The 16,970-nt window shown below is 42.8% G+C and overlaps 1 protein-coding gene across 4 annotated transcripts in view; it reads right to left on the bottom strand.

The window, feature by feature from the left end:
- Positions 1-16,970, bottom strand: part of TRIP4 (thyroid hormone receptor interactor 4) — a 71,023-nt gene that overhangs the window by 20,464 nt on the left and 33,589 nt on the right. For all 4 annotated transcript variants that reach the window (XR_012415040.1, XM_005559780.4, XM_045397303.3 and 1 more), the window contains 2 exons: positions 12,576-12,700; positions 10,780-10,871 (listed from right to left, as the gene is read on the bottom strand). Coding sequence is in view for 3 of the 4 variants with exons in the window: in XM_005559780.4 (XP_005559837.2) it covers positions 10,780-10,871; positions 12,576-12,700 (217 nt within the window). In the remaining variant the exon portion in view is untranslated. The remainder of the gene's footprint in view (positions 1-10,779; positions 10,872-12,575; positions 12,701-16,970) is intronic.

The following is a 16,970-nucleotide window of genomic DNA, read 5'->3' as shown; positions in this document are numbered from 1 at the left end:
CTTTAGAGACAGAGTCTTGCTCTGTCACCCAGGCTGGAGTGCAGTGGCACGATCTCAGCTCACTGCAACCTCTGCCTCCTGGATTCAAGGAATTCTCCTGCCTCAGCCTCCTGAGTAGCTGGGAATACAGGCACATGTCACCACACCTGGCTAATTTTTTTATTTTTAGTAGAGACAGAGTTTCATCATGTTGATCAGGCTGGTCTCAAACTCCTGACCTCAGGTGATCCGCATGCCTCGGCCTCCCAAAATGCTGGGATTACAGGCGTGAGCCACCTGCTCAGCCTGAGATGTTTTAAGGGATGAGCAGGAGCTGTCCTAGTGGACAAGGGCATGGTGACATGATGTAGAATGGTTTATTGAAGAAAATATAAATTTCACTTTCTTCAGGACTTGACTTGTCTTTTCTTTTTTTTTTTTCAATCTACCATTATGGTATTCCAGGAAGCACTGCTTCTGCAGGACTTGTTTTTTTTTTTGGTTTGTTTGTTTTTTTTTTTTTTTGAGACGGAGTCTTGCTCTGTCACCCAGGCTGGAGTGCAGTGGCCGGATCTCAGCTCACTGCAAGTTCCGCCTCCCGGGTTTAGGCCATTCTCCTGCCTCAGCCTCCCGAGTAGCTGGGACTACAGGCGCCCGCCACCTCGCCCGGCTAGTTTTTTGTATTTTTTTTTTTTTTGGTAGAGACAGGGTTTCACCATGTTAGCCAGGATGGTCTCGACCTCCTGACCTCGTGATCCGCCTGTCTCGGCCTCCCAAAGTGCTGGGATTACAGGCTTGAGCCACCGCGCCCGGCCTTGTTTTGTTTTTTTTAGAGGCTTCCTTTATATTCCCCCTCCCATCCCACTTCCAGCCATGCAAAGTTAACAGGTCCCTTCCTTCATATATTCCACTATTCATGTGATAATTATTATGGTTGGGTTTTCTTGTCTCAGTTTCATCTAATATACTTAAAGATCTAGAGGGGATGGAATAATGTTGTTAAAACTCTGGATCCTTAGTATTTAACACAGTGCCTGGCACATGACAGATAGTTAATAAATAATTAATGAATGTATGATTATATAATATTCCAAGCAATAATAAATGTTTGTTTTTTTTTTTTTTTTTTTTTGAGACAGAGTCTCACTCTGTCGCCCAGGCTGGAGTATAGTGGTGCAATCTGCTCACTGCAAGCTCCGCTTCCCGGGTTCCAGTGATTCTCCTGCCTCAGCCTTCCGAGTAGCTGGGATTATAGGCACCTGCCACCACGCCCGGCAGATTATTTTTTATTTTTTAGTAGAGATGGGGTTTCATCATATTAACCAGGTTGGTCTCGAACTCCTGACCTCATGATCTGCCCGCCATGGCCTCCCAAAGTGCTGGGATTACAGGAGTGAGCCACTGCACCCGGCATCTTTTTTTTTCTTTTTTTTTTTTGAGATGGGGTCTTACTCTGTCACTCAGGCTGGAGTGCAGTGGTACAATCTGCTCACTGCAACCTCTGCCTCCCCGGCTCAAGGGATCCTCCCACCTCAGTCTCCTTAGTAGTTGGGTTTACAGGTGCATGCCACCATGCCCAGCTAATTTTTGTATTTTTTGTAGCGATGGGATTTCACCATGTTGCCCAGGCTGGTCTTGAACTCCTGGGCTCAAGACCTGCCCACCCGAGCCTCCCAAAGTGCTGGGATTACAGGCGTGAGCCACCATGCCTGGCCAATAATATCTTAAATTGGAAGATAAGTTGCCACTTGGTTTACATGGTAGACTAGATGACAAACCAAGAAATCTTGAACAGATTCCAGCGAGACTACAGCATATTCTTTCTAGATCAAAATAGACCACTTTCTCTAAGCCTTCGTTTACTTAAAGGCAAAATAAAGGCATCATATCAAGTAATTGATTCTACCTACATAAAGCCTCTTGCATCATTGTTCCTGTCTTGCCTAATTCCACTGGCCTTATCCTAGAACAGATTTTTCAAATATCTCTATCCTGGACTACAACTGTCTTCTCACTAGTCTTCCCACCTTCAGAATCTCTCCACTTCATCTTCCACATTTCTGCCAAATTAGTTTTCCCTCAAGCAAGCCTCAGATCATGTTAATGCCTCAAAAAAACCCTTCAAAATACTCTTTCCCATCCCACAACTGACATGCCTATCATTTGATAGATTTGAATGCCTATCATTCAAAACTATCTATCATCTGAACAAACCTACCTTTTCATTCTTTTTTTTTTTTTTTTTTTTCCTTGAGATGGAGTTTCGCTCTTGTTGCCCAGGCTGGAGTGCAATGGCACAATCTCGACTCACCACAACCTCTGCCTCCCAGGTTCAAGTGATTCTCCTGCCTCAGCCTCCTGAGTAGCTGGGATTACAGGCATGCGCCACCATGCCTGGCTAATTTTATATTTTTAGTAAAGATGGGGTTTTTCCATGTTAGTCTGGCTGGTCTCGAACTCTCCACCTCAAGTGATCCGCCTGCCTTGGCCTCCCAAAGTGCTGGGATTACAGGCGTGAGCCACTGTGCCCGGCCCTTTTTAATTTTTTAAATTATTTTTTTGTATTGGGTAGTCCCAGAAACAGATTAGGTTCATAGGGACTGCCCATTTCATTTTTTGTTTGCTGCTTGTTCCTCTATACCAGGGGTGTTCAATCTTTTGGCTTCCCTGGGCCACACTGGAAAAATTGTCCTGGGCCACACATAAAATACACTAATGACGGCTGATAAGCTTAAAAAAAACAAAAAATCACATACAAAAAAATCTCATCATGTTTTAAGAAAATTTACAAATTTGTGTTTGGTCTCATTCAAAGCCGTCCTGGACCACATGCGTCCCACGGGCCACAGGTTGGAAGAACTTGCTCTATACTCGCACTTTTCTTTCAATGAAGTGGTTTGTCATTATTCTCCATCAAGGCCCATAACTTTTCACCTCTGTGCGTTTGCTCCCATTACTCCTCATCCTTGTAATATGCTTTTCTACCATCTCAGTAGGAACACTTGAACAGCAAAATCATAACTCTACCATTAACTGACATTACATAAGTTATTTTTTATTTATTTACTTTTTTTTGAGATGGAGTCTTGCACTGTTGCCTGGGCTGGAGTGCAATGGTGCGATCTCGGCTCACTGCAACCTCTGCCTCCCAGGTTCATGCAATTCTCCTGCCTCAGCCTCCCAAGTGGCTGGGATTACAGGTGCACATCACCATGCCTGGCTAATTTTTGTATTTTTAGTAGAGATGAGGTTCATTATGTTGACCAGGCTGGTCTCGAACTCCTCACCTCGGGAAATTACACAAGTTATTTAACTCTTTTGACACTTTAGGGATGATATTTCATCCCTAAAGGAGGGGAAATGACACCCTGCTTGGAATTGTTGTAAGGATTAGAAAATAGCATAATGAACGTGGCACATAATAACTGATCAAAAAGTGATAGGTTTCATTGCTACCCTTCAAAACTAATTCAAAACCATCTTTTTAAATAAAGTCTTTTGGGATCCTTCCCAGCTAGAAGCAACCTTTCCCTCCTTTATATTTCTCAGAGACAGTCTTTACTTAAGACAGTTAGCTTCACTTTTTATTTTATATTTGGTTTATATACATATCTACCTAGAAGTCTTTCAAACATCTGAGGACAGAATCCACAGCTGATTCATCCTTTTGTTTCCCTTAGTGTCTAGAACAGTGTCTGATTTATAATAGGCACTCAAGTATTTATTTATTTATATTTATTTTTGAGATGGAGTCTCACTCTATCGCCCAGGCTGGAGTGCAGTGGCGCGATCTCGGCTCACTACAACCTCCAGCTTCCGGGTTCAAGCGATTCTCCTGCCTCAGCCTCCTGAGTAGCTGTGATTATAGACATGTGCCACCACGCCCAGCTAATTTTTTGTATTTTTAGTAGAGACAAGGTTTCACTGTGTTAGCCAGGATGGTCTCGATCTCCTGACCTCGTGATCCGCCAGCCTCGGCCTCCCAAAAGTGTTGGGATTACAGGCGTGAGCCACCGCGCCCACCCTGTCAAAGTTCCAGTCCAGTCTTCAAGAGAATTCCAAAAATACATTCCCTATATCTCAAGTGAGCTGTGATTTTAATGAATTGTCCAGGGTTAAGCTAGTTCTTAGTAACATAACAATTTTTCCTCTTGTTGAGTCTCAGATAACAGCCCTCACGATGAGGGCTGTTATTGGAATATTTTGAGGTCTATATATTGGCAGATTTTCTCAGTACAACAGACAGGACATTTTCACATATTTTAAAAGAGAATTTGTGGACTGCATTTTGAATTCCAGTGCCTGGCTTGAATACTCACTATTAAATCCTTCATTTTCTAACTTCTCACCTCTCAGACTCACAGACAATCCACTGGTGATAGAAGCTGATGATTTCCACAAATGAAGTGATACTTGGAATCTTCCTGAAGGTCTATGTTGCTTGGATACTTTTTTTTTTTTTTTAAATTTTTAAAAATTGTTTACTTTTCTTCTAGCAATTCTCCTAGATCCTGAGGATACTTTTTCTATAAAAAGGAACAAGTAATATTCTCTTCCCTACTGGAAGACTACAAGTCTACTGCTGTCAATTATTGGAAACGGGCACCCAGCAGTATAACTGCTTCAGCATATAATTCCTTGAAGATAGAGTCTTGGCTGTTATAAAAGCTGTAAGATCAAATAGACTAAAGGGTCAGTAAGCTGGCAGGAAAGGAATGGATTCAGTTCAGAAGAAATAGAATAATCAATGACCTTGGAGATTTCAGACAAATCAGATTTTCTATTGAAGGCAGGGATATAAATAGCACAAACACAACACAGACACGTAGAAACAAAAGCTACCAACTCAACTTTTTTTTTGAAAACTTGTTAGGTCTAGAGAACTGTTCAAACCACAGCTGCTAATGGTTATGGATTTGGCAATCAAAATGTCTTTGTTAAAAAAAAAAAGTTTTAACTGCCTTACTATTGAGGTTACAAACCACAGCCTTGATGCATTGTTGCAGTCAACATCCTCCCTGCTGTTTTTGAGAGCTTACATCTGCTGCTGGCAGATAAAATGCTGGCAAACGGCATGGGTTCCTTCCAGGGGAATCACAGGAGAAGCTTTAACGACATGGCTCTCATCTACCTTTTTACCCTGAATTGAACCCATAGCCTTTTCTATATCACTTCTACCTTCTCTAGGCGGATCCTCTGCCATTACTTGGAGGGTTGAGGGTCTAGTGGAATTGTTTCTGGCACAAATTAGTCATGCTGGCCATACTAGTCTTAGAAGATAAAAGGAAGACTAGTTCATGGCTCAGGGGAAAGCACATATTTTTTAAAGCCACTTAACAGTGTAGTGACTTGATTTTAAAACAACCACTAACAAAACCTTTTCAATTTTCTTTTTTTAAGAGGACTAAATGATCACACCATGCCAAAAATAGTGAGAGTTTAGTGTATTTGAACTTATCAAAGAAAGGTCAAGAATGTGAGGTCAGAAGTAAATTACTGAATTTTTTGGGGAAAAGAAAAAGGAACAGCATGTAAAAGTAAAATGTGGTCCAAGTCACACAGGAAGTTAGTTTCAGTTGAAATAAAAATTACTAGATCCACATTAGTTTTCAAAGAAAATGCAATTCAACGGGGTGATAAATGAATATGGAAATACTGAAGGAAGACACAGGTCACAGGTTAGGAAACCACTTCCTAGATGTTTCTCTCTCAGTGAGCTGACCTATGAGAATAAAGAAAAATCAAGCATACTTAGACTAGCACTTCCTAAACTGTAAATACCATGATACCAGTTCTGTAGTATGTAAATAGGTAGTGCATGTGCGGGTGGGGGATTAATTTATGCTCAAAGTTTTGAGCATAAATTAAACATTAAAGCATGTTATATCCACCTCTTATAGAGTCATAATCCACACTAGCATGTTATGGCCTGTCAGATGTTCTATAGTAAACAGATCTGTTTAATCCAAAGATATTTCCCAAATTTGTGTCTCAGAAATCACCTATGCCATGGAATAGTTTGGTAAATGCTAGTCAAGAGCCATTATTCCTAAACTGTCAACTCATTCATTCAGAAACAAGAATGAGGCTGGTATAACAGATTAGACAACTACAGTTTTGTTTTTTTTTTTTTTTTTTTTGACGGAGTCTCGCTCTGTCGCCCAGGCTGGGGTATAGTGGCCGAATCTCAGCTCACTGCAAGCTCTGCCTCCTGGGTTTACGCCATTCTCCTGCCTCAGCCTCCTGAGTAGCTGGGACTACAGGCGCCCGCCACCTCGCCCAGCTAGTTTTTTTGTATTTTTTAGTAGAGATGGGGTTTCACCGTGTTAGCCAGGATGGTTTCGATCTCCTGACCTCGTGATCCGCCCGTCTGGACCTCCCAAAGTGCTGGGATTACAGGTTTGAGCCACCGCACCCGGCAACAACTACATTTTTAAAAAACTTTTATTTATTTATTTATTTTTTTGAGACAGAATGTTGCTCTTGTCACTAAGACTGGAGTGCAGTGGCCCAATCTCGGTTCACTGCCACCTCCGCCTCCCAGGTTCAAGCAATTCTCCTGCCTCAGCCTCCTGAGAATATGTGATTACAGGCTCCTGCCACCACGCCTGGCTAATTTTTGTAGTTTTTTAGTAAAGACAGGGTTTCACCATGTTGACCAGGCTGGTCTCGAACTCCTGACCTCAAGTGATCCACCTGCATCAGCCTCCCAAAGTGCTGGGATTACAGGCGTGAGCCACTGTGCCCGGCCCGACAACTACATTTCTTACACCACAGAACTCTAGCTCAAACAGAGACAGGTAAATTACAAAGGGTGGTCTTGATATTTTCTAAGAGGCAGCCAAACACCAAAGCTGCTTTTTTCTTTTTTTTTTTTTTTCAGTCTCTCTAGGTATGCGCCACCACACCCAGCTAATTTTTGTTTCTTTAGTAGAGACGGGGTTTTGCCATGTTGCCAGGTTGGTCTCGAACTCCTAGCCTCAAGTGATCCACCTGCCTTGGCCTCCCAAAGTGCTGGGATTCTAGGCGTAAGCCACCACACCCAACCCAAAAGCTACAACTTTTAAAATTGATAAACTCTTTACTCAACAAATAAGACAAAAATTGGGCTAACATCAATTCTGAATAAATTAATATGCTACTCTTAAACACAGAAAAGAAACAGTGGAGGCCGGGCACAGTGGCTCACACCTGTAATCCCAGCACTTTGGGAGGTCAATGTGGGTGGATCACCTGAGGGCAGGAGTTCGAGACCAGCCTGACCAACATGGTGAAATCCTGCCTCTACTAAAAATACAAAAAAATTAGCCAGGTGTGCTGGTATGTGCCTGTAATCCCAGCTACTGAGGAGGGTGAGGCAAAAGAATCGCTTGATCCTGAGAGGCGGAGGTTGCAGTGAGCCAAGATTGCACCACTGCACTCCAGCCTGGGTGACAGAGTGAGACTCCGTCTCAAAAAAAAAAAAAAAAAAAAAGAAACAGTGGAAAAAAGCTCCAGAAAAACCAACCATAGGGAAAATGTGTATGGGATTCCCATGTCTGATGAAGCCTAGTGGCTTCTGGCTTCTGTTATATTTTAATGTTACATATCAGAGACATTCATAAAGAGAGTTACCAGCACCTCTAGCTGGAAACATATGGGAGGATTCCTGCACTTCTACATGCTGTTTGAAGCAACCTCAGGACATGAGACAGAATATAAGTTCAAGGAGAAGCATCATGAAAAAGAGGTATCCTTCGGAAATCAACAAGACTTGTTTTAGTTAGATTTCTAATCCCTATAACCTTCATAATATTCCACAGATCAGGATTATAGTTTCCTACCCTTCTCTATACAAATTTGTGGCACAGAGAAGATTGGCTGTCTAGAGATTGAAATCATTTGACCTTGCATCAGGTGGTGGTTTGCTTGATCAATAGATGAGAAAATAAAGCAAGGCCCCTTGCCAAAAACCATCATCCACACTGCCAGATGCTCCTGGGTTCTCTTTTAGAATGCAAATACATATCCCAGGAAGAAAACATAATGCAGTATGTTATACTAAGCTGTTAATGACTGTGAATCTCTAAAACTGTAAAGCCTACACCAGTGTAAGATATTTTTATAGTATTACTTCTAGACTGGGGGAAAAAAGGGAGGGGGGAGGAAGAAAGTAGACATTGAAAAAAATGGGCAAAAGGCTCAGAGGGATAGTGCGGGCACAAGAGTGTGGGGGATAGCCTCCAGGTGTCTATGGTTTTGCCTAGGTCTGGATCAGATACTAAGGGAAGAATAAAAGGCTGGAACTCAAAATTCACACCAAAATGTATGCATTGTACTCACACACATAATCAGAGGAGGCCGAGGAGGTAACTCACAAGGAAATGAAAGACATAAATCTAGAGGGATAACAATTGTTAGTAAAAATCAGTGAGTAGGCTGGCCACAGTGGCTCACACCTATAATCAAAGCACTTTGGGAAGCTTAGGCAGGTGGTTCACTTGAGGCCAGGAGTTCAAGACCAGCTTGGCCAACATGGTGAAACCTTGTCTCTATTAAAAATACAAAAATTAGCTGGGCATGGTGGTGTGTGCCTGTAGTCCAAGCTACTGGGAGCCTGAGGTGGGAGGATCACTGAAGCCCAGGAGGCAGAGGTTGCAGTGAGCCAAGATTGGCACTCCAGCCTGGGCGACAGAGTGAGACCCAGTTTCCAAAAAAAAAAAATAAATAAAAATAAAGAATAAAGAATAGAGAAGGTAAAATGGCTGGGAACAGTAAAGGAAAACAGTAGACAGTAATAACAGTAATGAAAGGTAAGTAAGTCTGAGAAAGAGAATTTGCTGAGAAAAATGAAACCGAAGCTTTTTCTTCAGCACACTGGTGGAAACCCTATTATCTAAAGCAACTGTTCAAAGAACAGGAAAACCATACTGTTTGTGCTTCAAGGATGGACTTTTATTATTTTGGATTTCTGCTAGTTCTGAGTCTAAACTTAAAGGTCCTACATTTCAGGAATTTTCTAATTAAGTTAAAGTCTTTCAGCTCCCTCTGCTGTTCCAAAATGTACTTTAGTTATGTCAGTTCGATCTTTTTTTTTTTTTTTTTTTGAGACAAGAGTCTCGCTCTGTCCTCCAGGCCTGAGTGTAGTGTCGTGATCGCGGCTCACTGCAACGTCCGCCTTCCGGGTTCAGGCGATTCTCCTGCCTCAGCCTCCCAAGTAGCTGGGACTATAAGAGCATGCCATCACACGCAGCAAATTTTTTTGTATTTGTAGTAGAGATGGGGTTTGACCGTGTTAGCCAGGATAGTCTTGATCTGACCTCATGATCTGCCCACCTTGGCCTCCCAAAGTGCTGGGATTACAGGCGTGAGCCACTGTGCCTGTTCTTTTTCTTTCTTTTTTTTTTTTTTTTTTTTGAGACAGAGTCTTACTCTGTCACTCAGGCTGGAGTGCAGGGGCACAATCTCAGCTCATTGCAACCTCCGCCTCCTGGGTTCAAGCAATTCTCTTGCCTCAGCCTCCTGAGTAGCTGGGATTACAGGCATGCGCCACCACACCAGGCTAATTTTTGTATTTTTAGTAGAAGCGGGGTTTCACCATGTTGGCCAGGTTGGTCTGAAACTCCTGACCTCAACTGATCCACCCGCCTCGGCCTACCAAAGTGCTGGGATTGCAGGTGTGAGCCACTGCACCCGACCTATCAGTTCAATCTTCAGTGATAAAAATAAAAATATATAAATGCATACATAGGCCGGGCGCGGTGGCTCAAGCCTGTAATCCCAGCACTTTGGGAGGCCGAGACGGGCGGATCACAAGGTCAGGAGATCGAGACCATCCTGGCTAACATGGTGAAACCCCGTCTCTACTAAAAATACAAAAAACTAGCCGGGCGAGGTGGCGGGCGCCTGTAGTCCCAGCTACTTGGGAGGCTGAGGCAGGAGAATGGCGTGAACCCGGGAGGCGGAGCTTGCAGTGAGCTGAGATCCGGCCACTGCACTCCAGCCTGGGCGACAGAGCGAGACTCTGTCTCAAAAAAAAAAAAATAAATAAAAATAAAAATAAATAAATAAATAAATGCATACATATGTACATTCATAAATAAATACACATACCTCCTCCCAAATATGACACAGTCCTGGCAATCAGAGTCAAATACATTTGCCTATCATGAGTTCAATAGCCTGGACCAAAAGCTCCAGAATTAGCAATAACAGATCCCAGTATTCCCACCCCCCAATCAAAATGATTCAAGGGATAATCAAGGGTTTCTTCAAAAGAAGCAAGGTTTTGGTAAGGGACGAAGACCCTATATACTTGTTAACCGGATTGTGGCAATAGCTTTTTTTCCCCCCCAGAAGGAATCTCACTTTGTCACCCAGGATGGAGTGCAGTGGCGGGACCTCAGCTCACTGCAACCTCCACCTCCTGGGTTCAAGCTATTCTCCTGCCTCAGCCTTTGGAGTAGCTGGGACTACAGGCGCCCACCACTACGCCCGGCTAAATTTTTGTATTTTTAGTAGAGACGGGGTTTCACCCTGTTACCAGGATGGTCTTGATCTCCTGACCTCGTGATCCGCCTGCCTCGGCCTCCCAAAGTGCTGGAATTACAGGCCTGAGCCACCGGCGCCCAGCCTGGAAATAGCTTTTTATACAGATATTTATATGCACCAAGCTGGGTGTGGTGGCTCACGCCTATACTCCCAGCACTTTTAAGAGGCCAAGGCAGGAGGATCACTTGATGCCAGAAGTTCAACACCAGCCTGGCCAACATGGCAAAACCCTGTCTCTATTTCAAAAAAAAAAAAGTATTCTTTACTCACCTGCTCCTTAAATTGCTTCTGGGACAAGCAGTCAGTTAGGTCCACACAGCCCAGAAGACAACCTGACGGATAGTCATTAGGAAATTCCACATCTGAATCAGGAATAACAAAAGGAGTGAATAAATTTCCTTCTTTGTGATCTTGGAACTCAGGAATCTGTTTTCAATTCTGAACAAACATTAATAACTTTTTCCATTATCTATTTGTAGACATAAGGTAAACAGTGAGATTTACTTGGCACAACTATTTGCATTTTAGCAAAAAAATCTAGTGAGTGGCTCGCTTAGTGCACTATCCACATGTTAAGCTAGAAAATTTTTCCTTTGCCCTCATACCATCAGGGTTCAAGGACCCCACAAATTCATCCTAAAACAAATCGATTTACTATACGCCATTGGATCAGATTGGAGTTTGGCAGTGATGAGTTTTGGAAGTAAAGTAACGCAGTCACAGGTGACAAGAAAAACAAACAAACAAACATCAAAATGTGGTTAAAACCTTAAGAATGAATGTCTTTAAAACAAGCCAGTCATATTAATTGAAATAGAAGTGTGCTTTCAGGCCAGGCGCAGTGGCTCACACTTGTAACCCCAGCATTTTGGGAGGCCAAGACAGGCGGATCACTTGAGGTCAGGAGTTCAAGACCAGCCTGGCCAACGTGGTGAAACCCTGTCTCTACTAAAAATACAAAAAATTAGCTGGGTGTGGTGGCGGGCGCCTGTGGTCCCAGCTACTTGGAAGGTTGAGGCAGGAGAATCACTTGAACCTGGAAGGCGGAGGTTGCAGTGAGGAGAGATTGTACCACTGCACTCCAGCCTGGATTACAGAACAAGACTCTGTCTCAAAAAAAATAGAAAAGTGCTTTTAAGGAAGCATGAACTTTTTATTCCTAGTGATTCTTTGGGCCTCATTTCTTAAAAACCTTTAAAGATGGTTGTGTAGTTGTCCTTTTATTCTACCCTCAAAACAACTGTATGAGCTGGATAAGAGGAAGGAAAAACAGGATGCCCAAAGGTCAGAAGTCTTTTTAAGGATCCAAAGTTAGTATTCTTGGGGTGATTCCCAAAATACGTTGCTTAAGTCAATCAAGTGGCCGGGCGCGGTGGCTCAAGCCTGTAATCCCAGCACTTTGGGAGGCCGAGACGGGCGGATCACGAGGTCAGGAGTTCGAGACCATCCTGGCTAACATGGTGAAACCCCGTCTCTACTAAAAAATACAAAAAACTAGCCGGGCGAGGTGGTGGGCGCCTGTAGTCCCGGCTACTCGGGAGGCTGAGGCAGGAGAATGGCGTAAAAACCCGGGAGGCGGAGCTTGCAGTGAGCTGAGATCCGGCCACTGCACTCCACCCTGGGCGACATAGCGAGACTCCGTCTCAAAAAAAAAAAAAAAAAAAAAAAAAGTCAATCAAGTTTGATGTGTCCAAATCCAATAGTAGGTGTCTATTTAGGCCACTCTCAATGAAAATTCCTATTTGTGGTTGTTCTTCCCAATGTAAGGATCTCAGAGTTTACAGTAGTCATTTTAACTTTAGAGTAAAGAAGATGTTGATTTTCTCAGATAAAAAAATTAAAACTAGTTGATTTCTTGTGTTGGAAATTGATATTTTTATTTGCACTGTTCTGACAGATTAATGCTTTGAACGCTGTCAATGATTTTACCACTAAACAAACATATACAAAGATTAAAAGTCTCTTTTAACAAAGAAAAAGCCAAAGAAAGAAGGAAGTGAAAGAAGATGAACGTCAGTGACTTCTCTCCACAAAGTAAAAGTGAAAGAAGAACACACGGCTCTTACCTTTCCCACGAAGAAGACGATATGTAGCCTGGAGTTCTGAGACTTCTTGAGGGGAGGGTTTTTTAGCTGTGGCTGCTATCCAAAGTCGTCCTCTGTGGGGGGTGTACCAGGATCTGCCCTCCACCCTTAAACAAATAAAAATTTAGTGGAAAGGATCTAAATTCTAGTTTCCTGGAATATCCCATAATATATAACAAATCCTATAGCAGATTATCCAGTTAAACCAAGAGGTCTATAGATGATGTCTTACCAAGAGGAATATCTTTTGTCAAAAACACTTTCCTCTGACAATACCTTTCACTTGAGGATAAACTCTGTCCACTAATTTCTCCTCCATCAGAATAGCGACAAGTCATCTCTCTCAACTCCTGACTGCTTTTCATCTGATCCCTACAACTCAGATTTGGAGCCCTCACCAGTCTTGGTGCTTCTACAATACAAATCCTATATTTTCAAGGCATATAGTCATATCAGAGATATGGAAATCCTTGCCCTTGAGTCAAAGGCTAACCTTTCCCTAGAAGATTAGTTGATTTGTTCTCCAACCTGATGGAAAAATCCTCACCTACACATAACTCCCAAGAATGTAACTTTTTCTTTATTATTTAAAATAATTTTAGTAAATAAAAATGCTTATCTTTACTCTTTCAGTTAGAACCACACCCATTTCCTTTTTTTTTTTTTTTTGAGACGGAGTCTCGCTCTGTCGCCAGGCTGGAGAGCAGTGGCGCGACTTCGGCTCACTGCAACCTCCGCCTCCCGGGTTCAAGTGATTCTCCTGCCTTAGCCTCCTGACTAGCTGGGACTATAGGCACCCGCCACCACGCCCAGCTAATTTTTTTATTTTCAGTAGAGACGGGATTTCACCATGTTGGTCAGGATGGTCTCGATCTCTTGACCTCGTGATCTGCCTACGTTAGCCTCCCAAAGTGCTGGGATTACAGGCGTGAGCCACCGCACCCGGCCCGATTTGCATTTTTAAATTGTATTCAGGGTTTTCTTTGTGGATTATTAAACAACTTGTGAAACAGTTTGAAAGAACCTGTAAGGAGAATAACAGAATGCATTCAGGAGAACTTAATTGCTAATTGCTACTTTCCAAGGTGTTACAAAAAGATGTTTCTCTTTCCCCTCCCATCAAATTAAATAAAGTACCTTGATAATATATCCCTCTTACCCCATTCTTATAATGGAAAATGGGGTTATGAATTTTTCATATCCTTGGTTTCCCAACATAGATAAATTGGAAGAGTGCCAGGCACATAGTAGGTGCACGATATTGGAAATGGACCAATGTATATTTTCCCTCTAGGCCAAATAACCTGAAGAATTACTGGGAAAATGGTCCCACAAATGTGGCAAATCCACCTCCCTTATTTCTGTGGGATTAAAATAAAGTGACTGTGCACTAGAGGCTGCTCATTCTGTTCGCTTCTGTGAGAAAATTTGAATAACAGATCCAAATAGGATGAGAGAAATGTAAACACTCTGATTCCCTTAGCAGAAGGCAAGTTGTTTAGTTTTCTACTTTGGAAAAGTAAGACACCTAAATTGCAGAAAACTCTATGAGAAGAACAGACATCTAAGGGTTTGATCATCCTGAAGCAGAAGCAGATTCCCATGCACTTGTTCTAATGGCATTTACAGACATGAACTATGAAACAATTAGGAGCCAAAGCAAGAAAACCTGACCTTCAAGAGGGGAGATAAGGTGTAGTGCACCTTAACAATATAGAGAAATGGCATCTAATAGTGAAACTACCAAAGTAGAAATTATTATGCCTAAATGCTGATTATCATTTGTCTTTAAGGAAAGTAGAGAAATGTCTGCAGCCTGAACAGTAGAGAGGAAAGAGCACTCTGAAAACCAGAACTCTAGTTCCATTTCTGTCATTAACTAGCTTCATATTTCAGGGCAATCTATTTTACCTTTGCCTGCTTCAGTATCCTCATTTGTCAAAGACTATAATAATACTGGCCTAATCTATAGTCATATCTTGCTTAACAATGGGAATATGTCCTAAGAAATGTGTCTTTAGGCAATTTCATCAGCGGAACTTAGACAAACCTAGATGGTATAACCTACTACACACCAAGGCTATGGTATAGCCTCTTGCTTTTTTCTTTTTTTTTTTTTTTTTTTTTTTTTGAGACCGAGTCTCACTCTGTCACCCAGACAATCTAGGCTCACTGCAGCCTCCACCTCCTGGGTTCAAGCAATTCTCCTGCCTCAGCCTCCCGAGTAGCTAGAATTACAGGCACACACCACCACGCCCAGCTAATTTTTGTATTTTTAGTAGAAATGGGGTTTTGCCATGTTGGCTAGGATGGTCTTGAACTCCTGAACTCAGGTGATCTACCCACCTTGGCCTCCCAAAGTGCTGGGATTATAGGCGTGAGCCACCGTGTCTGGCAGCCTCTTGTTCTTAAGTTACAAACTTGTACAGCATGTTACTGTACAGAATACTGTAGGCAACTGGAACACAGTGGTAACTATTTGTATATGTAAATACATCTAGACATAGAAAAGGTTCAGTAAAGGCTGAGCACGGTGGCTCATGCCTGTAATCCCAACACTTTAGGAGGAGGCAGGTGGATCACTTGAGATCAGGAGTTTGAGACCAGCCTGGCCAACAGGGCAAAACCCCATCTCTACTAAAAATACAAAAATTAGCCAGGTGTGGTGGTGCACGTCTGTAATCCCAGCTACTCGAGAGAATGAGGCAGGAGAATGCTTGAACCTGGAAGGCAGAGGTTGCAGCAAGCCAAGATCACGCCACTGCACTCCAACCTGGGCAACAGAGCAATAGCCTATCTAAAAAAAAAAAAGAAAAGAAAAGAAAGAAAAGAAAAGAAAAGGAGGTACCGTAAAAAAATAAGGGATTATAATTTTTTTTTTCAGCTGGAGTCCTCCTCTGTCACCCAGGCTGGAGTGCAATGGCGCAATCTTGGCTCACTGCAACCTGCACCTCCCAGGTTCAAGAAATTCTCCTGCCTCAGCCTCCCGAGCAGCTGGGATTACAGGCATGCACCACTATGCCTGGCTAATTTTTATATTTTTAGTAAAAAAGGGGTTTCACCATGACCTTGTGATTCTCCTGCCTCGGCCTCCCAAAATGCTGGAATTACAGGCGTGAGCCACCATGACCAGCCAGTATTATAATCTTATGGGACCACTGTTGCACATGTGTTCCATTACTGATTGAAAAGTTGTTATGCAGCACATGACTATATTTCACAGAGCTACTGCTTTGAAAACTAAAATCCTATTTAAATATAAGGTATTTTTACTGTTATGAGTTGGGACATTGCCAGGCATATAAAATTCTAATTGAAAAAAGTAAGAAATGGCCTGGCACAGTGGCTCACGCCTGTAATCCCAGAACTTTGGGAGGCTGAGGTGGGCAGATCACGAGATCAGGAGATCCGAGACCATCCTGGCTAACACGATGAAACCCCGTCTCTACTAAAAATACAAAAAAAAAAAAAAATTTGCTGGGTGTGGTGGCGGGCACCCATAGTCCCAGCTACTCAGGAGGCTGAGGCAGGAGAATGGTGTGAACCTGGGAGGTGAAGCTTGCAGTGAGCCGAGATCGCGCCACTGCACTCCAGCCAGGGTGACAGAGCGAGACTCCATCTAAAAAAAAGAAAAGAAATAAGAAGGGAAAGAAATATGTTGTAATGATAAGTGAAAGAAAAAAAACACAAACATATATATCATACTCTCATCATTTAACAATTTACACAAGAAAAATAGAAACAGCCTGGCGCAGTGGCTCACGCCTGTAATCCCAGCACTTTGGGAGGCTGAGGCAGTCAGATCACCTGAGTTTGGGAGTTTGAGACCAGTCTGACCAACATGGAGAAACCTCATCTCTACTAAAAATACAAAATTTGCCGGGCATGGTGGCGCATGCGTGTAATCCCAGCTACTCAGGAGGCTGAGGCAGGAGAATGACTTGAACCCAGGAGGTAGAAGTTGCAGTGAGCTGATACCACACCATTGCACTACAGCCTGGAAAACAAGAGTGAAACTTGGTCTCAAAAAAAAAAAAAAGAAACCAGGCACAGTGGCTTACACCTGTAATCCCAGCACTTTGGGAGGCCAAGGTGGGCGGATCACGGTATCAGGAGTTCGAGACCAGCCTGGCCAACATGGTGAAACCCCATCTCTACTAAAAATACAAAAATTAACCAGGCGTGGTGGCAGGCACCTGTAATCCCAGCTACTTGGGAGGCTGAGGCGGGAGAATTGCTTGAACCTGGGAGGCGGAGGTTGCAGTGCGCCGATATCGGACCACTGCACTCCAGCCTGGGCGACAGAACAAGACTCCGTCTCAAAAAATAAATAAATAAATAAAATAAAACCAGAAACACTCCAAAATGCTAATAACA

Source organism: Macaca fascicularis, chromosome 7, assembly GCF_037993035.2.
Source record: "Macaca fascicularis isolate 582-1 chromosome 7, T2T-MFA8v1.1".
Classification (NCBI taxonomy): Eukaryota; Metazoa; Chordata; class Mammalia; order Primates; family Cercopithecidae; genus Macaca; species Macaca fascicularis.
The sequence above is the reverse complement of the archived record's forward strand: the minus strand, read 5'-3'. Positions and strand labels throughout refer to the sequence as shown.